Source organism: Molossus molossus, unplaced genomic scaffold, assembly GCF_014108415.1.
Source record: "Molossus molossus isolate mMolMol1 unplaced genomic scaffold, mMolMol1.p scaffold_m16_p_10, whole genome shotgun sequence".
NCBI lineage: Eukaryota > Metazoa > Chordata > Mammalia > Chiroptera > Molossidae > Molossus > Molossus molossus.
The window spans coordinates 21,789,848-21,808,600 of NW_023425345.1; the positions used below are offsets into that span (position 1 = coordinate 21,789,848).

The 18,753-nt window shown below is 35.5% G+C and overlaps 1 protein-coding gene across 3 annotated transcripts in view; it reads right to left on the reverse strand.

The window, feature by feature from the left end:
- CD163 (CD163 molecule) overlaps positions 1–10,055 on the reverse strand; it is a 36,253-nt gene extending 26,198 nt beyond the window's left edge. The window contains exons 1-4 of one of the 3 annotated variants that reach the window (XM_036253063.1): positions 9,929–10,055; positions 8,701–8,787; positions 7,126–7,449; positions 3,868–4,188 (exon numbers count right to left, since the gene is read on the reverse strand). In XM_036253063.1, coding sequence (XP_036108956.1) covers positions 3,868–4,188; positions 7,126–7,449; positions 8,701–8,787; positions 9,929–9,974 — 778 coding nt within the window. In that variant the 5' untranslated portion in view covers positions 9,975–10,055. The remainder of the gene's footprint in view (positions 1–3,867; positions 4,189–7,125; positions 7,450–8,700; positions 8,788–9,928) is intronic. The other 2 variants (XM_036253062.1, XM_036253064.1) reach the window with 2 other exon arrangements.
- Positions 10,056–18,753: the final 8,698 nt, after the last annotated feature.

Here is an 18,753-nt window from a genome sequence, read left to right on the forward strand (position 1 = left end):
GAACCTTGATAAACATATATGCACCCAATAGAAGAGCACCAACATATATATTAAAACTGTTTTGGAGTACTTCAAAGGAGAAATCATAGCAATACACTCATAGCAGGGGACTTCAATACCGTGCTGACATCACTGGATAGATCTTCTAGACAACAATTAACAAGGAAACACAGACTCTAAATGAAGTGCTAGATCAAATGGATTTAATAGATATCTACAGAGAATTACACTCCAAAACTGCAGAATTCACATTCTTCTCAAGTGTTCACGGGACATTCTCAAAGGTAGACCACATATTACGGCACAAACTAAGTCTCTACTAGTTCAAGAAGACTGAAATCATATCAAGCATCTTCTCAGATCACCATGGCATGCAACTAGAAATCAATTGCAACAAGAACATGCAAAGATATTTGAAAACATGGAGGCTAAATAGCATGTTATTGAACAATGAATGGGTTACCATGGAGATCAAGGAAAAAATTAAAAACTTCCTGGAAACCAATGAAAATGAACACACAGCAACACAAAATCTATGGGATACAGCGAAAGCAGTTCAGAGAGGGATGTTCATAGCACTACAGGCCTACCTCAAGAAATAAGAAAAATATCTAATAGACTATCTAACCTCATAATTTAAAGAACTGGAGAGCAAACAAAAAGAAAACACAGAGCAAATAGAAGGAAGGAAATAGTAAAGATCAGAGCAGAAATAAATGACATGGATACCAAAAAAACAATTCAAAGGATCAATGAAACAAAGAGGTTTTTCGAAAAGATAAACAAGATTGATGGACCCTTAGCTAGACTCACCAAGAAACAAAGAAAGAGAATCAAAATACACAAAATCAGAAATGAAAGAAGAGAAATAATAACTGACACCACAGAAATACAAAGGATTGTGAACAAATATTATGAACAATTATACAGCAACAAATTCAGTAATCTAAGCAAAATGGACAAATATCTAGAACAAATAGTCTCCCAAAACTGGACCGGGAAGAGATAGAACACTTGAACAGACCAATAACAACAAAAGAAATTGAAGATGTAATCAAGACTCCCGCAGCAAACAAAAGCCCAGGCCCGGACCGCTTCACCGGGGAATTTTACCAAACATTCAAAGAAGAACTAATAACCATTGTCCTCAAACTATTTTAGAAAATCCAAGAAGAAGGAAGACTTCCAAACTTGTTTTATAAGGCCAGCATAATTCTAATTCCAAAATCAGAAAAAGACACTACAAAGAAAAAAACTATAGGCCAATATCCTTAATGAACATAGATGCCAAAATAGTAGCAAATTGAATCCAGCAATATATCAAAAAACGTAACTCACCATGACCAAGTGGGATTCATCCCAGGGATGCAAGGCTGGTACAATATTTGCAAATCAATAAATGTGATACACCACATAAATAAAATGAAAGGTAAAAATCATATGATCATATCAATAGATACTGAAAAGCATTCGACAAAATCCAGCACCAATTTCTGATAGAAATGCTCAGCAATCTGGGAATAGAGGGATCGTATCACGACATAATAAAGGCCATATATGAAAGACCTACAGCCAACATCATACTCAGTGGGCAAAAACTAAAAGCATTTCCCTTAAGAACAGGAACAAGACAAGGATACCCATTTCACCACTCTTATTTAATATAGTACTGAAAGTCTTAGCCACAGCAATAAGACATGAAGAAAAAATAAAAGGGATCCAGCCCTGGCTGGTTTGGCTCAGTGGTTGGAGCATCGGCCTGTGGTCCAGAGAGACCTGAGTTTGGTTCCCACTAAGGGCATGTACCTTGGTTGCAGTTTGTCCCCGGCCCTGGTTGGTCATGCGGGTGGCAGCCCCTCGATGTGTCCCTTTCACGTTGATGTTTCTCTCTCTCTCTCTTCCTCTCTCTCCCTCCCACTCTGTCTGAACAAAAAATGGAAAAATGTCCTCAGGTGAGGATAAATAAAAAAAATTAAAAATAAAAGGGATCCAAATTGGAAAGGAGGAAGTGAAACGGTCATTATTTGCAGATGACATGATACTATATGTAGAAAACCCCAAAAACTCCATCAAAAATTTAGTAGACTTAATAAATGAATTTGGCAAAGTAGTAGGATACAAAATTAACATCAAGATATCGATGGCATTCTTATACACCAATGATGAATTCACAGAAAGAGAAACTAAGAAAATAGTCCCATTTACCATTGCGGCAAAACAAAAAAAACAAAAAAAACTAAGATACCTAAAAATAAACTTAACCAAAGAAATAAAGGACCTATTTGCAGAAAACTACAGGTCACTGAAAAAGGAAATAGAGGAAGATATAAAAAGGTGGAAGCACATACCTTGTTCATGGATTGGAAGAATTAACATCATTAAAATGTCCATACTATGCAAAGCAATCTATAGATTCAATGCAATCCCCATCAAAATAACAGTGACATACTTCACAGAACTAGAACGAATACTTCAAAAGTTCACATAGAACCAAAAAAGACGATGATTAGCCACAGCAATCTTAAAAAAGAAGAACAAAGTTGGAGGGATCACATTACCAGATTTCAGGTTATACTACAAAGCCACTGTAATCAAGAACTGGCACAAGAACTGGCATATAGTCCAGTGGAACAGAACAGAGAACCCAGAAATGGACCCAAGGCAATATGCTCAATCAATATTTGACAAAGATGGCAAGAGCATACAATGGAGTAAAGAGAGCCTCTTTAATAAATGGTGGGAAAATTGGACACTTGCATGCAAAAAAATGAAACTAGACTGTCTGGTGGGAATGCAGACTGGTGCAGCCACTATGGAAAACAATATGGTGTTACCTCAAAAAATTAAAAATTGAACTTCCATTTGACCCAGTGATCCCACTTCTAGGAATATACCCCAAGAAGCCTGAAACACCAATCAGAAAGAATATATGTACTCTCATGTTCGTAGCAGCACTGGAAACAGCCCAAGTGTCCATCAGTAGATGAATGGATAAAAAAGCTGTGGTACATATACACAGTGGAGTACTATGCGGCTGTAAGAAAGAAAGATCTCTTATCCTTTGAGACAACATGGACGGACCTGGTAAGTGTTATCCTAAGCGAAACAAGCCAAACAGAGAAAAACAAGTATCATATGATCTCACTTACTTGTGGAATATAATGAACATAACAGTCTGAGGAATGGGGTAGTCCCAGAGATGTAGAAGTGGGCTACAGACTGACAATCCCCAGAAGAGGGGGTGGTGGGGGAGAAATAAAATACAGAACTTATATGCATGTATGCATGAACAATGGACATGGACCACAAAGCTGGGGACAGGGCGGGGAGGGGGTAAGGGGGGAATAGTGGGGGAAAAAGGAGAAACATCTGTGACAAAAATAAATAAATAAATTAATTAAAAAAATAACCAATTCAAGAAATAATAATAAAAAAAAGAACCAGAACCCTGATGGCATTGCTTAAGTGCTTGAATTCAGTCATGTACTTCCTGAATTTTCCAGTTTTCTGAGTCAGTGTTTTCTTATTTTAAAATGAGTTTGAATTGAGTTTTCTTTATCTCTACTCCTTCCTCCAAAAAAAAAAAAAAAAAAAAAGCTAGTGAATACAGGGACATTTTTACTCTATTTTTCTACACGTTCCATGGGGTTTAAGACATACTAGATCTTCTTCAAACTAAGAACTCAGGTGAAAAAAGGAGAATGTCATCCTTGCACATACAAATCCATTTACCCTGATCAAGTATGAAACATAAAAGTCTGAAGACAGACACAGCACCTGCTCATCATACTCATACCATAGTAGCATAAATAAGGTTTTTTTTTTGTCCTCTCTTGGAGAACAGGACAAACCCAGATCAGTCCTTACCTAAGCAAATCACTCCAGCATCCTCAGCATGATCGCAATTATGCTTTCCCCATCCTTGGTGCCTGCAGTTCCAGAGAGCTGACTCATTTCCATTGCATACAAGATCATCAAACCAGATTGGTCCAGAACCTTCTCCAAAATTAGCTGAACCAGAGAAACTGACAGCACTTCCACATTCAAGTTGTTTACAAACCACAGTAGCATGATCTCTGTTGAAGTTATCATCACACACTGTTCCCCATTGTCCTTGGAATTTGACCTCTATTCTTCCTGAACACCGGTTTCCTCCATTCATCAACCTTATCTCCAAATCGGATCCATCTAGAGCAAAGCAAAGACTGAGTTCAAGGTAATATTCATTCAGAAGTAATTTTAGAGAGTAAGATTCCTCAGGACACTTAAGATTTCATGGATTCCTTAAAATAGTCCCTCGTTTTGGATGCTACCCATCTTCACATATGGGAGAATTTTAATCTGTTATTATTTTTTGAAGAGAGAAATAGAACTATTGATGCAATTGGCTGCCTCCCGCACACCCCCCATTGGGATCGAGCCAGAAACCTGGGCATGTACCCTGACTGGGAATCAAACCTGCCCCTTTCAGTTCACGGGAGGATGCTCAACCCACTGACACACACTGGCCAGGCAGAATTTTAATCTTTTAAAAGCAAACTAACAATGGGGACTTTTATCTACCTCTACTTACCAAGGAAAATGTTTTACAAATTAAATTTATTTTCCATTTTGTTTTGTTTCCTTTCTTTACTAGGACAGAGTAAATAGTCTTTTATGTAGAAATAAATAAAACTGACTCAAAGTATTTATTTTAAAAAATAAGAAACAAATAATTGGGTCATACAACAAAACAGTAAAAATGATAAACTGGTAATTTGCTGAACATTTAAAATTTTTATTTTCACTTTTATTACAAACAATTCAGAGCATGAATAACTGAAGTTGAACTTGAAATTAGAAAACAGGTAAAAGCAAAAATGAAATGCATAAGGTTGCATAATAGTTTACAAGAACACCCTGTGGTACACCAAATTATTAAAAATTGATGAAAAAATCAACTAAAATAATTAATTTTCTATCAATTTCCTGTTTAAACCAAAGGTGTTTTTGTTTTGTTTTGTTTTCCCCATCCCCAAAGCATCTGGTACCATTTTTGGCAAACAAAACAAAACACACACAAAAAAACAACAACAAAAACCCCACAGCTTTTCTTATTAAGAAAATTTTCTCTATATACTTTCCATAAGATTATTTTTGAGGACTAAAATATCCAAGGAAAGGAGACTTGGGATAAAATTTTGTGACACATGAAAAACAAACACTGTTTCTGAACAAAATGTTTAGAAACCACTTTTTGAAAAAGTAATCCAATTTAAAAGCTCTAAATTCCAGGCAAAGACCTTCACTTAACAAGATCTCTTATTATGAACAATAATATTAGTAATTGCTCACAATCAAAATATGCATATGCTGTTTCAAGTTTATCAGATATGTTTAACCTTCACAACTTTAAGCACCATATGTTATTACCCCTATCCCTACTTTACAGATAAGCAAACTGAGGTTAAATAATTGGCACAGATCAAATACCTAGGGTGGGGGGAAAAAGGCAGTGTAGCACCAGAGCCTCTTCTTACTGTTATGCTGTGTTGCCCCTGTGCATGTGATAATAATAAAATCTCCCAAGAGACAGAGGCTCTGAGGATTGCATGTTAATCAGGGTAGAGAATCTCAGAAATGCAGACTCTGATACCTCATGAAACTAGTAAATTGAGTGTCTATGCATTCCTATTATTATTCACCAGTTGGAGCATTAGATGTCTAAACTTGTAAAAGCAAGTTTAAATAACTACATCCCGAGGCATTAAAAAAATAGAAAACAAGAGTTAAAAGTACTACCTGCTGTTTCTTAAACACTCAGCTCTAGAGACAGTAATAACTATGGTGAGAGCCTGGCAAGATTTATTATTATGACTTTTAACTTTGCTGTAGATGTTTGATGTACATATTACTACTGCTTTTCACTGAATAATGATTAACATAAAATACAAGAAGAAGAAGGAGGAGGAGGAGGAGGGGAGGAAAGGGAAGGAAGAAGAGGAGGAAGTAGAGAGAGAGGAGGGGAGGAGGAAGAAAGAGGTGAAGGGAATTGAGTTATCAATGTAATGAGAAGCAGTGAGCTATGAGGAAACTAACTTTAATTTTTAACCCTATTATATATCATACTGTGTCAGTGGCTTTTTATTTATTCTATCATTGAGTCCTCAGGAACCAAAGTTTGGAACGATTTAACAACTTGCTCAAAATAATAGCATTAAAGAGAGGCTGAGCTCGAATTATTCCAGCATTTTGCTAGATACTAACCTGTGTGGCTCCCATTACACCACAATGCCTGGTGAGAGGGCTGCATAAAGGTTAATGAAGTGAGCAAGGAGAAATAGAAACCTAGGAATCTGAACTGAGACAGAAACTTGACCTTTGAACTTGTCAGCAGAAAAGTCTGACACATAATTTTCTGAGTTATTGTAAGGTCAACTGAGACAAAACTTATAAAATGTTTCTAAAAACCATCACATGCCCAGCTGGTGTGGCTCAGTGGATTGGGAGTCGTCCCAGTTGGATTCCCGGTCAGGTCACATGCCCAGGTTGTGGCTCAATCTTCAGTGGGTGGCATGCAGGAGGCAGTCAATTGATGTTTCTCTCTCACATCGATGTTTCTATCTCTCTCTCTAAAATATCAATAAAAACATATTTAAAAATAAATAAATAAAACCATCACGTAAATAAAATGAATAACATTGTACACGGGGAAAAGCAATTGTACTTTGTGATACATCCTTCCTCCATAAAGAAGGATTAGTACTAAGAATATTTATTTCTTGATTCAGTAAGTTGATTATCAGTTAGTGGACAAAAAGGTAGCAATTTATGGGTCAACGAATGAAAGCATCATGTCACTGGAAAGGAACACAGAATTAACTTACATATCATGATTTTTTTATGTAGAAGTAGGAGGTTATAGTAGGAATGCTGAATATAAAATTGAAGCTAGTCACTTCCTCACTGAGAGAAATGTTCACAGTCTCTTTTGATTTATTTTTTAATATGGGCTTTCTCATGTGTTTTCTGCTGGTCTTTTAGCAATGGATTAGATAATTTTATATGTGGATTTGATTACTTACAGAAAACTGGCTCCTTTTTGTTTTTAAGTTATCTCATATTTTCCCCCCATAAAGGTCTTACTTGAGCAGGTTACTCCAGCATCCTGTAGGTGAGTGCAGTTATTATGTTTTCCCCATCCATCATGTTTGCAGTCCCAGAGAGCTGATTCATTCCCTCGGCAAGAGACATGATCCATCCAAATGCGTCCAGAGCCTGCACTGAAATTAGTCCATCCAGTGGCTTTGATAACAGTTGGGCATCCTAGCTGCCTACAAACCACGGAAACTTCCTCCATGTCCCAGTCATTACTACACACAGTTCCCCACTCCTCCTGGACTTTCACCTCCACTCTCCCAGTGCACTTGTTTTGACCAGCTGTTAGCCTCAGCTCCTTGTCTGTTCCTCCTGCAACAATGGGTAAAGGCAGGAATGGTCAAGGTTCAAAGAGCAAGAAGAAAATTATTATTCTTTAGATTACCTATTTGTTTTCCAAATCCAGGTTTGAGAAACATTCCTGGACCTGTCCATGGTACAATAGGAGAATATAATTTCACAGCAATTCAAATACAAATATCAGTATCACCGGCTTCAAATTGAACAATGGCATGAACCAGTAAAGCTAAGTAACACAATACTATATAGTATCTTTATTTTATAGCTGCTATTCTTTATAATGTCTACCTATATAATCTTCCTGGAGAGTTTACTACTTAAATAAGGTAGTACAATAATTTAAAAGATGAGCTACATAAGTTTCTTCAAAAACCCAAGATCAATAGAAAGAAGGTTGATGGTGAGGATAAAAAGGCCAGGAATTTTACACCTATCTCATATATATGTAAAATACTACAAAATTTTAAAATACTAGTTGAAATCTGACAGAAATGTATCTACTTAAATGGAAGTTGAGATGGAGATACTGTCCTATTATCTTCTACTATAAAATAAATCCCCTCTTCCATACACACCTTCCAAATGTCTCTGCTACCACCTAATGATTACTTTAGCTAACAGAGAAACTTGTGGTATATACATCTCACCTCCATTAATACAGTTTTAGCATTTGAATTTATTAAAGTGTTACAAAAATTTTTCCCCAATAGTTCTGAGGTTTCTTCTCCTCTATATTGTTCCCTATTTTTTAGTTAGACATTACTTCAAATCTTTAAATAAAATGCATTTTTTTCCTGTAAGAGTTTATTTTGGAGGGAACTATTATTTTGTTCATTTTTGTGTGTGTCACATGACTAAGTTCTTATTTTGTGCATTTAATATCTGATCCTTTGAAACCATGAAGTATGGTTTTTTGTTCTTTTTTTTATCCTCACCCCAGGACATTTTTCGATATTTTGTTCAGATAGAGTGGGAAGGAGAGAGAGACAGAGAAACATCGACATGAAAGGGACACATCGAGTGGTTGCCACTGGCACGACCCAACCAGGGCTGGGGGCAAACTGCAACCAAGGTATGTGCCCTTAGTGGGGACTGAACCTAGGTCTCTCCGGACCGCAGGCTGACGCTCTAACTGCTGAGCCAAACCGGCCAGGGCATGAAGTATGTTTTAGATGCTATTTGGCCTTTGGGAGAATCATTTGCTTTCCAATGATTCTTGTCAGAGTGGGCTAAGGCTGCAAGTAGATTTGACAAAGTACTTACCAAGAGAACCAGTGATCAAACAGGCACTAAGAACTGAGACCACAGCAATAATAAAGGGACTCAAGTGGACGAAACATCTTCTAAAGTCTGAGGAAAAAAAAAAGAAAGAAGGCAAAAGTATAGTCTTCCCTCAAAAAGACTTTGGAGAAGGCAGATTGTTTCAGAGATCTGAGATTAACAAGGGCCACACCAAGCAGAAAACCCTTTCTTCTAAATGACAAGGCAGACAGAAAAAAATCATACCCAGGATCATATAGTCTCAGTAAAATTGCTTTGAAAATGATCACATTTATTATCAACCTAGGGATGAGTAAGTATAAGAAAATTGGGGATGGAAAAAGTCTCAAGAGCAGCCTTAAAACCTGGGACACTGACAAGGCATAATGAAATTTAAAAGTGGGCAATTCTCCCTGAATGCACAGAGCACTATTCAACGAACGTTTCCCTCTCCAAGCCTAACTGATCCACATTGTTATATGGTAAGTTCCATGAGGAAAGAGAATATTTCTATCAAGTTTACCATAATTTCACTGGTACCCGGCACAGTGCCTGCTAAGTAGTAGCCGAACAATACATCGATGGAATAAAGTAACAATTTTTATATTGGAAAACCACAATATTGGGTCTTATCTCCAGATTTGGCATACAATGCTCTTTAAAGCTGTTCACAATTTTGTTCTTTCTACATTAACCTAACACTAATTTAAAAGTAAAAATGCTGTCATAACCACACAGGAGCACTCACTTAGTGATAAGTCACTGAACTTTGCACTTAGGATCTGAGCTTTCATGTGACATACTTCAGTAAAAAAGTCTAAAAAGTAAAAATTATAAATGAGTTTAACACATCCATTTAAATCATAAAGTGGATTTCGACACTCAGGTTGTTGTTTTAAATTTCTTCTATGTAATCAACTTTCAATTAATATTCATTCCTACGTGTTCTATCTTTACTAACAACTACTACTTTCATACTCAATGCAGTTCAGTTGATTTCAGTTATTTACTTAATTTTACCTCAGCAGTTTTACAAAACTGATGGCAAATCTAATCCTTATTGCATATCTTTAATTTAGAATCTATGGCAGGTAAGAAGTTCTACCATATGAAATTAATGCCCATTCCTTACTCTCCTAATGCCAATGACTATTGAATCAGATCTATTGACTGTCAGAATAATGTTATATATCATTAAAGAAAAAATGTAGAATAAACTAGAAGCTTTTACCAGAAGATCCAGAGTTTTCATGTGGTACCATTCTGAGTTTGTCCATTCCAAAGTCTTATGATTTCTAAATCTTCTTGTATTATCCCCTAAGAATGTTCTCCCACAGAAGAGGACCACTAATAATTCTAAAAATCATTTCACTTCCACAAAAAAACAAAAAACCAAAAACCAAAAAACCGGAAGGCTGCATAACAGAGGTGGAGTCAACCAAAAAAGTGAAGTCATTAAAAGGGTAAGGTTCCCTTTTATATTCATGTTTTCTTTAACATGAGGCATAAAGCAATTAGGAAATTGAGAAAAGTTCACAATAGATTTACAAAAATTAAAGGGAAATATAAACATATATTATTGTTGAATTGAGTATTTCAAATTTCTGCACTTTGTTTTAGACCAACAATTTTCAACTTTTTTTTTTTTAATCTCATGGTGCACATAAACTAATTACTAAAATTCCATGGTACACCAAAAAAAAAAAAATTTTTTTTTCCCAATCTGACACACACACAAAATAGGTATAATTTTGATTTATTCACACCAGATGGCTATTGTGTTGACTGTTGTCACTTTTTAATTTCACAATGTAAGGGCAAGACGCCAATGCCCCTGACCCTGGAGGCATGGGGATGGCACCTTCAGAAAGTGAGACAAAGTCTCAAGGGAGAAATGAGAACCAGGCTGCCTCTTCAGAAGCGTGTTGCCACACTGGAGAAAAGCCGTGAATACCTGTGAGTCCCTGGTCTCCATGTAGACTCCTTTTAATTCTACCACTATGGAGGTGTTAGGCATAAACACAAAGTTTATTACTGTCATTTCAGTCTCAGACAGGAGGAACAGCTGAAACATACAAGGCAAATGAAAAAAAAAAGAGGTAGTGCCCCTGACTAAATAAACAGGTATTGCATGTTTTAAATATTCTTGCAGTACTCTGGTTGAAAATCGCTGTTTTAACTAATATATTAGAAACAAAAATAGCAATTATGAGGTAGTTAGATTATGTCAAAAGACTAAAATAAAACAAGAAAATATTATTAAATAATTAATGTTTTATCATATACCCCCTTTAAAAAAATATGTTTTTATTGATTTTTTTTAGAGAGAGAGAGATAGAAACATTGATATGAGAGAGAAACATTGATTGGCTGCCTCCTGCATGCCCCCCATTAGAGATGAAGCCACAACCTGGGTATGTGCCCTGACCAATAATCCAGCTGGGGACTTTCAGTCCATGGGACAATGCTCAATCCACTGAGCCACACTGGCTGGGCTCATATATACATTTTAATATGATTTTCCTAATTAAATGTGTCTAGTGAATAGTTTTGTATAGATTGTCTATAGACAGCACTTGCTTTTCTTATCTAATGGGTTGGAGAACAGCAACCAAATTATCCACGACTATTATAGATTCTAAAAATGGTAAGATAAAAATTTACAAGAAATTATTTTAGCTTTAAATAACTCAAATTCAAGTAAGAGAATCAAATATGGCAACAATAGTGCACATAGGTTCAAAGCACAGTGTGGAAAAGAAAGAAAGAAGTGGTCATGTTAACTGGGAGACAGCTATGAACAGCCAGAAAAATCTTTTTCTGAGAAGATGCTTAAATAGTATTCTAAATTATGAGAAGCACTTTGCCAAAAAAATTAAGGATTTAAGGCAAAAGAATAGCACAAAAAATACAGGCATATAAAAACATGGAAATATGATAGCTCATTATAGCATAAATGTTGTTAGGTATTAGTGATGGTCCAGAACTGGGGAATTAAAGAAGCATCTCCAGGCTTCCAATGAAACATAAGTTATAATCTGTTCAACAAGGGTACACTGGCTTCTTTCCATTTCTTGGGCATGCCAAATCTCTTACGTACATTCTTCCTTCTGTGTGTACTGTATCCCCACCACTATTTTTCACTGACATAACTCTCTCTCTCTCTCCATACACACACACATATTCTGTTAAACACCACTTTATTAGGAAAAATAACTCTAACTTGTAATTATTCCAGAAAATATGCAGTATGCCAACCTGTGCTTTGAAAATTGTAACTCATACTTCTTATGATTATTTATTTTTCATCTTACTTGCTAGTCTTAATATACCAAGGATAGGAAGTGTGTCTTCTTTTTCAATAAGATATCCACCAGTCCTTACCAAATGGTAGATACTCAATTTTTTGTTATTGTATTTTATCATTATTGTAATAAATGTTGTTGATAATGTTGTTATTGTGGCAGAGGTAAACAAGAGCTATAACAAGAAGGACATTATGCTCCATGCTAAAGAATTTAAACAAATAATGACATTAAGTGACTTTAAAAATAAGAGTATTAAGATGTTTTGTGTTTTACCTATCTTACCTTGGTGACAATATTGAGGATGACTGTAGGCAAGGGTGGAAATAAAAATGAAAGCAAGAGTAAATGCAATAAAAGTAGAATGTTATTTCAAAAATCTACTAGAAATATAAGAAGAGCTTAATAAAAAAATAGTAGGGGGTGCAAAGATAAAAATTTTAGGGAGCAAAAATTTCTGCTTCCATTAAAAATGAAGAAAAAATGTGTATATACTCTCCCACCTAAAACAACTGAAAAACAGACAAAATATGTGAAATAATGATTTCAAGACACTGCATATCAGGCAACAAAGAATAGTGATCTGTGACAGGTGAGAAACTAACAAGTTGAGTCCCATAACTGCTTTAGTTTACAACCCCGAGAGGACATAAAGTAGGGAACTCAGACAGTAATCAGAAGAGTTCTGTGTTGGAAAGAAAAAGCTGGGAATTGCCCAGCTAGTGTGGCTCAGTGGTTGAGTGTGGACCTATGCACCAAGAGGACATCTATTCTATTTTTGGTCAGGGCACCTGCTGGGGTTGTGGGCTGGAGCCCCAGTAGGGGGCATGCAGTAGGCAGCTGATCAATGGTTCTCTCTCACATCCAAGTTTCTATGTCTTTTACCCTCTCCCTCTAAAAATCAATAAAAATATATTTGTAAAAAAGAAAAATCAAGGAATTTAGGAGATGAAAGTGACAATAGATTTCTGAGGAGAGAGGAGGGAGGAGGAAGGACAGAGAAAGAAGGAGGGAGAAGAATCGCAAGAAAGGAGCACTCTGTAGCTCTGTAAAAGGGCCCCTTTGAGTATTAAGTTGCATACTGAGCCTGGGGAAAGAATGATGAAAAGACTAGAGTTAATACTGTCCAGCATTCAAGCATGGCTGGTACAGGCAGGGCCAGGAAGAGTAACTATTTCCTTCGTCCATCGTGAAAAACACACAATTCATGGGGCATTGGGTACAGTACAGAAAACAGTCTTGTTACAGGGGTGGGGAATAATTAGCCCTGAACTAAATGCTGTTTTGATCTTATTTAGCAAATCTTAAAGGCAAGACCCAAACTATCAAATTGTTAACTAGTAACACAACAGTATCTTAGTCTAAAGCTTAAAAATGTTTCAAGAAATTTAAAAAATATATAACCAAGAATGGTCCAATTCAGAATGTATGCAATTAAATAAAATACTACCTAGTATGGAAAAAAAGGCAGGAAAATATAACTCATAACAAGGAGATAAATGAAATTGAAACTGAACCCAAACCAATAAAGCTATTAGAATTTTCAGACAAGGACATTAAAGCAGGGGTGATAAATATTTTCTATATGTTCAAAAGTTATGTAGAGATAAAAAATATTTTTAAAACATCAAAATTGGACTTCTAGAGATGAACACTACATAAAGTAATATTTAAAAATATTAATGAGATTAATAGCAGATTAAACATTGCAGGCAAAAGATTAGTGAATTTGAAGACATAGCAATCGAAACTACCCAAAATAAAACAGACAGAGAAAAAACAAAATTAAAGAAATGAAAAGAGCATCAGTGAGCTGAGGGACAGCTTCAAGTAGTCTTATATATGTGTAATTATAAAACACAGGGGGACATTTGAAGAATTAATGATTCAAAATTATCCAAACTTGGCAAAAATTATAAACCCACAGATCCAAGAAAATCAATAAATCTCAAGCACAAGAAACATGAATAGCAATATAACACACATCACAATTTCCCCAATCTGATGATAAAATGAAAATTCAAAAGCTGCCGGGGGGATGGGGGCGGTGCATATGTACAGAGAAACAAAAAGGGACAACAGATTTCTTAAAAGCAAAAAGCAATAATGCAAACAAGAAGCTAGTGGAACAACATTATTAACTACTGAAAGAAAAAGACTTGTTCAACTTAAGTTTCTTTAACCAGCAACAATATCATTTAAAAACTAAGGAAAAATAAAGATACTCTTCACCTTTAAAATCAGAAATAATTCATTACCAGTAGACCCACACAATATAAAGTTTAGAGAAATTCTTTCAGGCAGGAAATATGGCTCAATACAAGGAATGAAGAGCACCAGAAATGGTAACTACATGAGTTAATATATGATTTTTATCTCTTTAAGCATTTTAAAAAATAATTCATTTTAAAACAAGAACATAGCTATGTGGTATGGACTTTAAAACATCTGTAAAAGGATAGTGTATGAAAACAATAACACAAAGGGTGAATAGACAAATGGAAGAATATTACTGTAAAGTTTATGTACTATATGTAAAGTGGTAACATATCTCTTGAAAGTAGACGATGAGCTAAAATTATATAATATAAACCTAAATCAACCACTAAAATAACAATTATAGCTAATAAGCCAACAAAGTAGGTAAAGTGGAATCATAAAAGATATTTAATTAATGTAAAATAATCTATAAAGAGGGGGGAAAAAAAAACAGATGAGACTATAGAAAACAAAAAGCAAGATAATAGATTTAGACCCAACTATATTTATAATCACATTAAATATAAATAGTCTAGGAACATCCAATTAGGTGGTAGAAATCGACAGACTGGATTACAAAGTAAAAGTCATTTATCTAATGCCTATACAATACAGAGGTTGGCAAAAGTAGTTTGACAGCTATGAATTTATTTTTGTACTATTATTTATTAATTGTATTATTTTCCTTATGAACATCTAGAAACCTCTTTTTGGCATCCCTTGTATAAGGACAAAAATAGGCTAAAAGTAAAAAGATGAAAAAAATATGCCATGCTAGCACCAATTAAAATAAAGCCAGGGTGGCTATACTAAAATCTACAAAAGTGGATTTCAGAGCAAAAAATATTTCCGGGGAAAGAGAAAACAATTTTTAATGTCAAATGGGTCCATTTATCAAGCATGCACATCAATTCTAAAAGTTTGTAAAATTAACACCAGAGCTTTAAAATCCATGAAACAAAAACTTATACAACTGCAAGTAGAAATAGCGAATCCATAATTATAGTAGATTTTAATCTCTCAATAATTTATAGAATAGGCAGAAAATTAGTAAGAATACAGTGATACCTCGGTTCTCGAACGCCTTGACTTTCGACCAAATCGGTATTCGACCAGGAGATTCGAGAAACTTTTGTCTTGGAATCCGAACAAATATTTGGAACTCGAACTTCCGAGATGAGCCGAGTTGAGCCGAATGGCGTTCATTCGGCCCAGCGCGCCTTGCTTGCGTCATCAGTGTGAGTGCAGAGAGAGAGTCACGCTTTGTGGAGAGAGTCACGCTTTGTGGAGAGAGTCACGCTTTACACTGAATTTAACCCTTAGACATACTGTACACTTTTATTTCTTGTTGAGACTTATGTTTTTCTACATATTATATACAAATTAGGCCAGTAAATAGGCATTTTCTGGGGCTTGGAACGAATTAATCCAGTTTCCATTATTTCCTATTGGGTTTCATTGCTTCGGTTCTCGAACAATTTGGTTCTCGACCGTCCTCCTGGAACGAATTATGTTCGAGAACCGAGGTATCACTGTATAGTAAAATTGAACAACACTATCAATAAATTTAACCTGATCAACATTTACAGAACATTTTATCCAGTAACAACAGAACACACATTCAAGAGCATATAAAACATTTCCTAAGATAGGTAATATTTTTGGACATATAAAAATTCTCAGCAAATTTAAAATAATTCAAATCATACAAAATATCTTTTCTAGTTACAATGGAATAAAATTAGAAATAAATAACTGAAATATCTCTGGGAAACCTAAAATATTTTGAAACTAAATAGCTCACTTTTAATAATCCAATGATCAGGGAAGGAATAAAAAATTAGAAAATATTTAGAAATAAATGAAAATAAAAATGCAACACATCAAAATTTGTGGGTTGTCACTAAAATAGTTCTTAAGGGAATTTTATAGTACCAAATACTTATGTTAGAAAAAAAGAGCCCAGCTGGTGTGGCACAGTGGTTGAGCATCAAGAGGTCACCAGTTTGATTCCTGGTCAAGGCACATGCCCAAGTTGTGGGCCTGATCCCCACTGGCATGCAGGAGGTGGCCAGTTGATGTTCTCTCTCATCAATGTTTCTGTCTTTCTCTCTCCTTCCATCTCTAAAATCAATACAGAAATAAAATATTTAAAAAGAAAGGAAGAAAATTCTCAAATAAATGACATCAATTTTCACCTTAGGAAACTAGAAAAAGGAGAAAAATTCAACCCAAATGTAAATAGAAAATAAGAAATAATAAAGACCAAAACAGAAATCAATGACATAAAGAACAGAAAAATAGAGAAAATAGATGTAACCAAAACCTGGTTCTTGAAGAATTCAAATCAAATGGCTACAACTGAATTAGGTCCCCCATTCAAAAAAAAAAAAAAAAAAGGCAGCAGAATGAATAGAAGCTACACAAACCATACCCCAGCACCAAAATGGAATTACAACTAAAATAAAGGCAAATCATCAGAAAAAACTAATTGAAAAGCAGCTGGAAAGAACCTGTATAACCAGGGACAGAAAGAGGATGCTAAATCAAGCCTGGTAGAAACTGTGGAGGCACATGAGGGTGGGCTGGGAGCCCATGGACAATAGCAGAGGGCTGTATTAGTTGAGAACACTCCCCACTGAGAAAGCAGAGTTTTAAAATGCACCAAATCAGCTACAGCCACTCACCTTGGGCTCTGGTAGAGGAAAAGTGGACTGGACTGAAACTTTGTGGAGAAAGTCCAGGGCTCCTGGCTCAGGAGAGAGCTGGAGAAGTGGACACCAGGAGTTTTGTGCTGAATCACTCCCTCACAGGACAGTAATCATATTACTCAAAGAGCCCCTTCCCAGAGCCTTGAGGAGAAGCAGTAACCCTCCCTCAGGAATTCAATACCACCAGGCAAGGCCAGATAAATGCAAATTGAAGCATATTAACATCTAGAGACTGACAGCAAGCAAGTGTCCCACCCACTGGAAATCCTCTTACAACTGAAGAATTTTTCATTCAGCTGAGGACTACAAATTGAGGTTTATCAAGTAACTGAGACTAATGGTTTCCAGGCAAAAAGTTAGAGGGTAACTGAACCTTTCCTTGGCTTGCAAATCTAGACAGAAAAGTAAGACTTCACAGTGCTCACACTCAGCCAAACAAAATAGAGGGAGCCACAACCAGCAAAACACCAACACCCACAGGAAAAATTTGGCAGGCTCCAAAACCCACTGAGACAGCCAAAATAGTAAAACAAAAAAACAAATCCCAAACAAAAGAACAAGATAATTTGACAGGAGAAGAAATAAATAAAGTGGAATTGAGCAAGATATCAGAGGGAGAGTTCAGAGTAAGAGTTCATGAGGAAGCTCAACAGCATGAGTAAATATATAGAAGCATCAAAAAACAATTAATTGGAAATGAAAATGACATAGCAGAAATAAAAAAACAAATTGGAAGAAATAACCAGCAGAGTAGAGGAGGCTGAAGGTCAGATCAGTGAATTAGAAGACAGGGTAGAAAAAAATCACCCAATCAGAGAACCAAAAAGAAAAAAAAAACAATTAAAAAACAGAAAGATGGCTTCAGAGAACTTAGGTACAACATGAAATTAACAACATCCACATCATAGGAGTGTCAGAAGAAGAAGAACATGAGCAAGGGTTAGAGAATATATTTGAAGAAAGAGTGAAAAAAAACTTTCTTAGCTTGGTGAAGGAAAAAGGCATACAAGTTCAAGAAGCACAGAGAGCCCCAAGTAAGAAGAACTCAAAGAGGCCCACACCAAATACATCATGATTAAAATGCCAAATATTAAAGACAAAGAGAGAATCCTAAAGGCAGCAAGAGAAAATCAACAGGTTACCTACAAAAGAACCCCCATAAAGCTTGAGCTGACTCCTCAACAAAAACCCTACAGGACAGAAGGGAATGGCTTGAAGTAATCAAGTTCTAGACAAATGAGGATCTGAACACAAGACTACTCTATCCAGCAAGGCTATTATTCAAAATAGGTCAAATAAAAAGCTACCCTGGCAAATAAATAAATAAGTAAATAAAAGAAAAAAAAGAAAAAGAAAAAAAGCTAAGGGAATATATTAGCACCAAACCAGCACTCCAAGAAATGTTAAAAGGACTGCTGTAATTAGCAGAAAAAATAGGAAGAAAAATATGATCACAATAAAAAAATGGCAATAAATAACTACATACCAATAGTAACCTTAAACATAAAAGGATTAAATGATCTGATGAAAAGACACAGAATAGTTGAATGGATAAGAAAGCATGACTCAAATATATATTTTTAATAAGAGACCTACCTCACAACAAAAGACTCACATAGATTGAAAGTGAAGGGATGGAAAAAAGTTTTCCAAGCAAATGGAAAGGACTAAGGACTAAAAAAGGAAAGTCTTGAAACAACCATCAAAATGAAAAGGGAACCCACTATATAGGAGACAATAATTGCCAATGATACATCAGATAAGGGTTAATTTCCAAAATA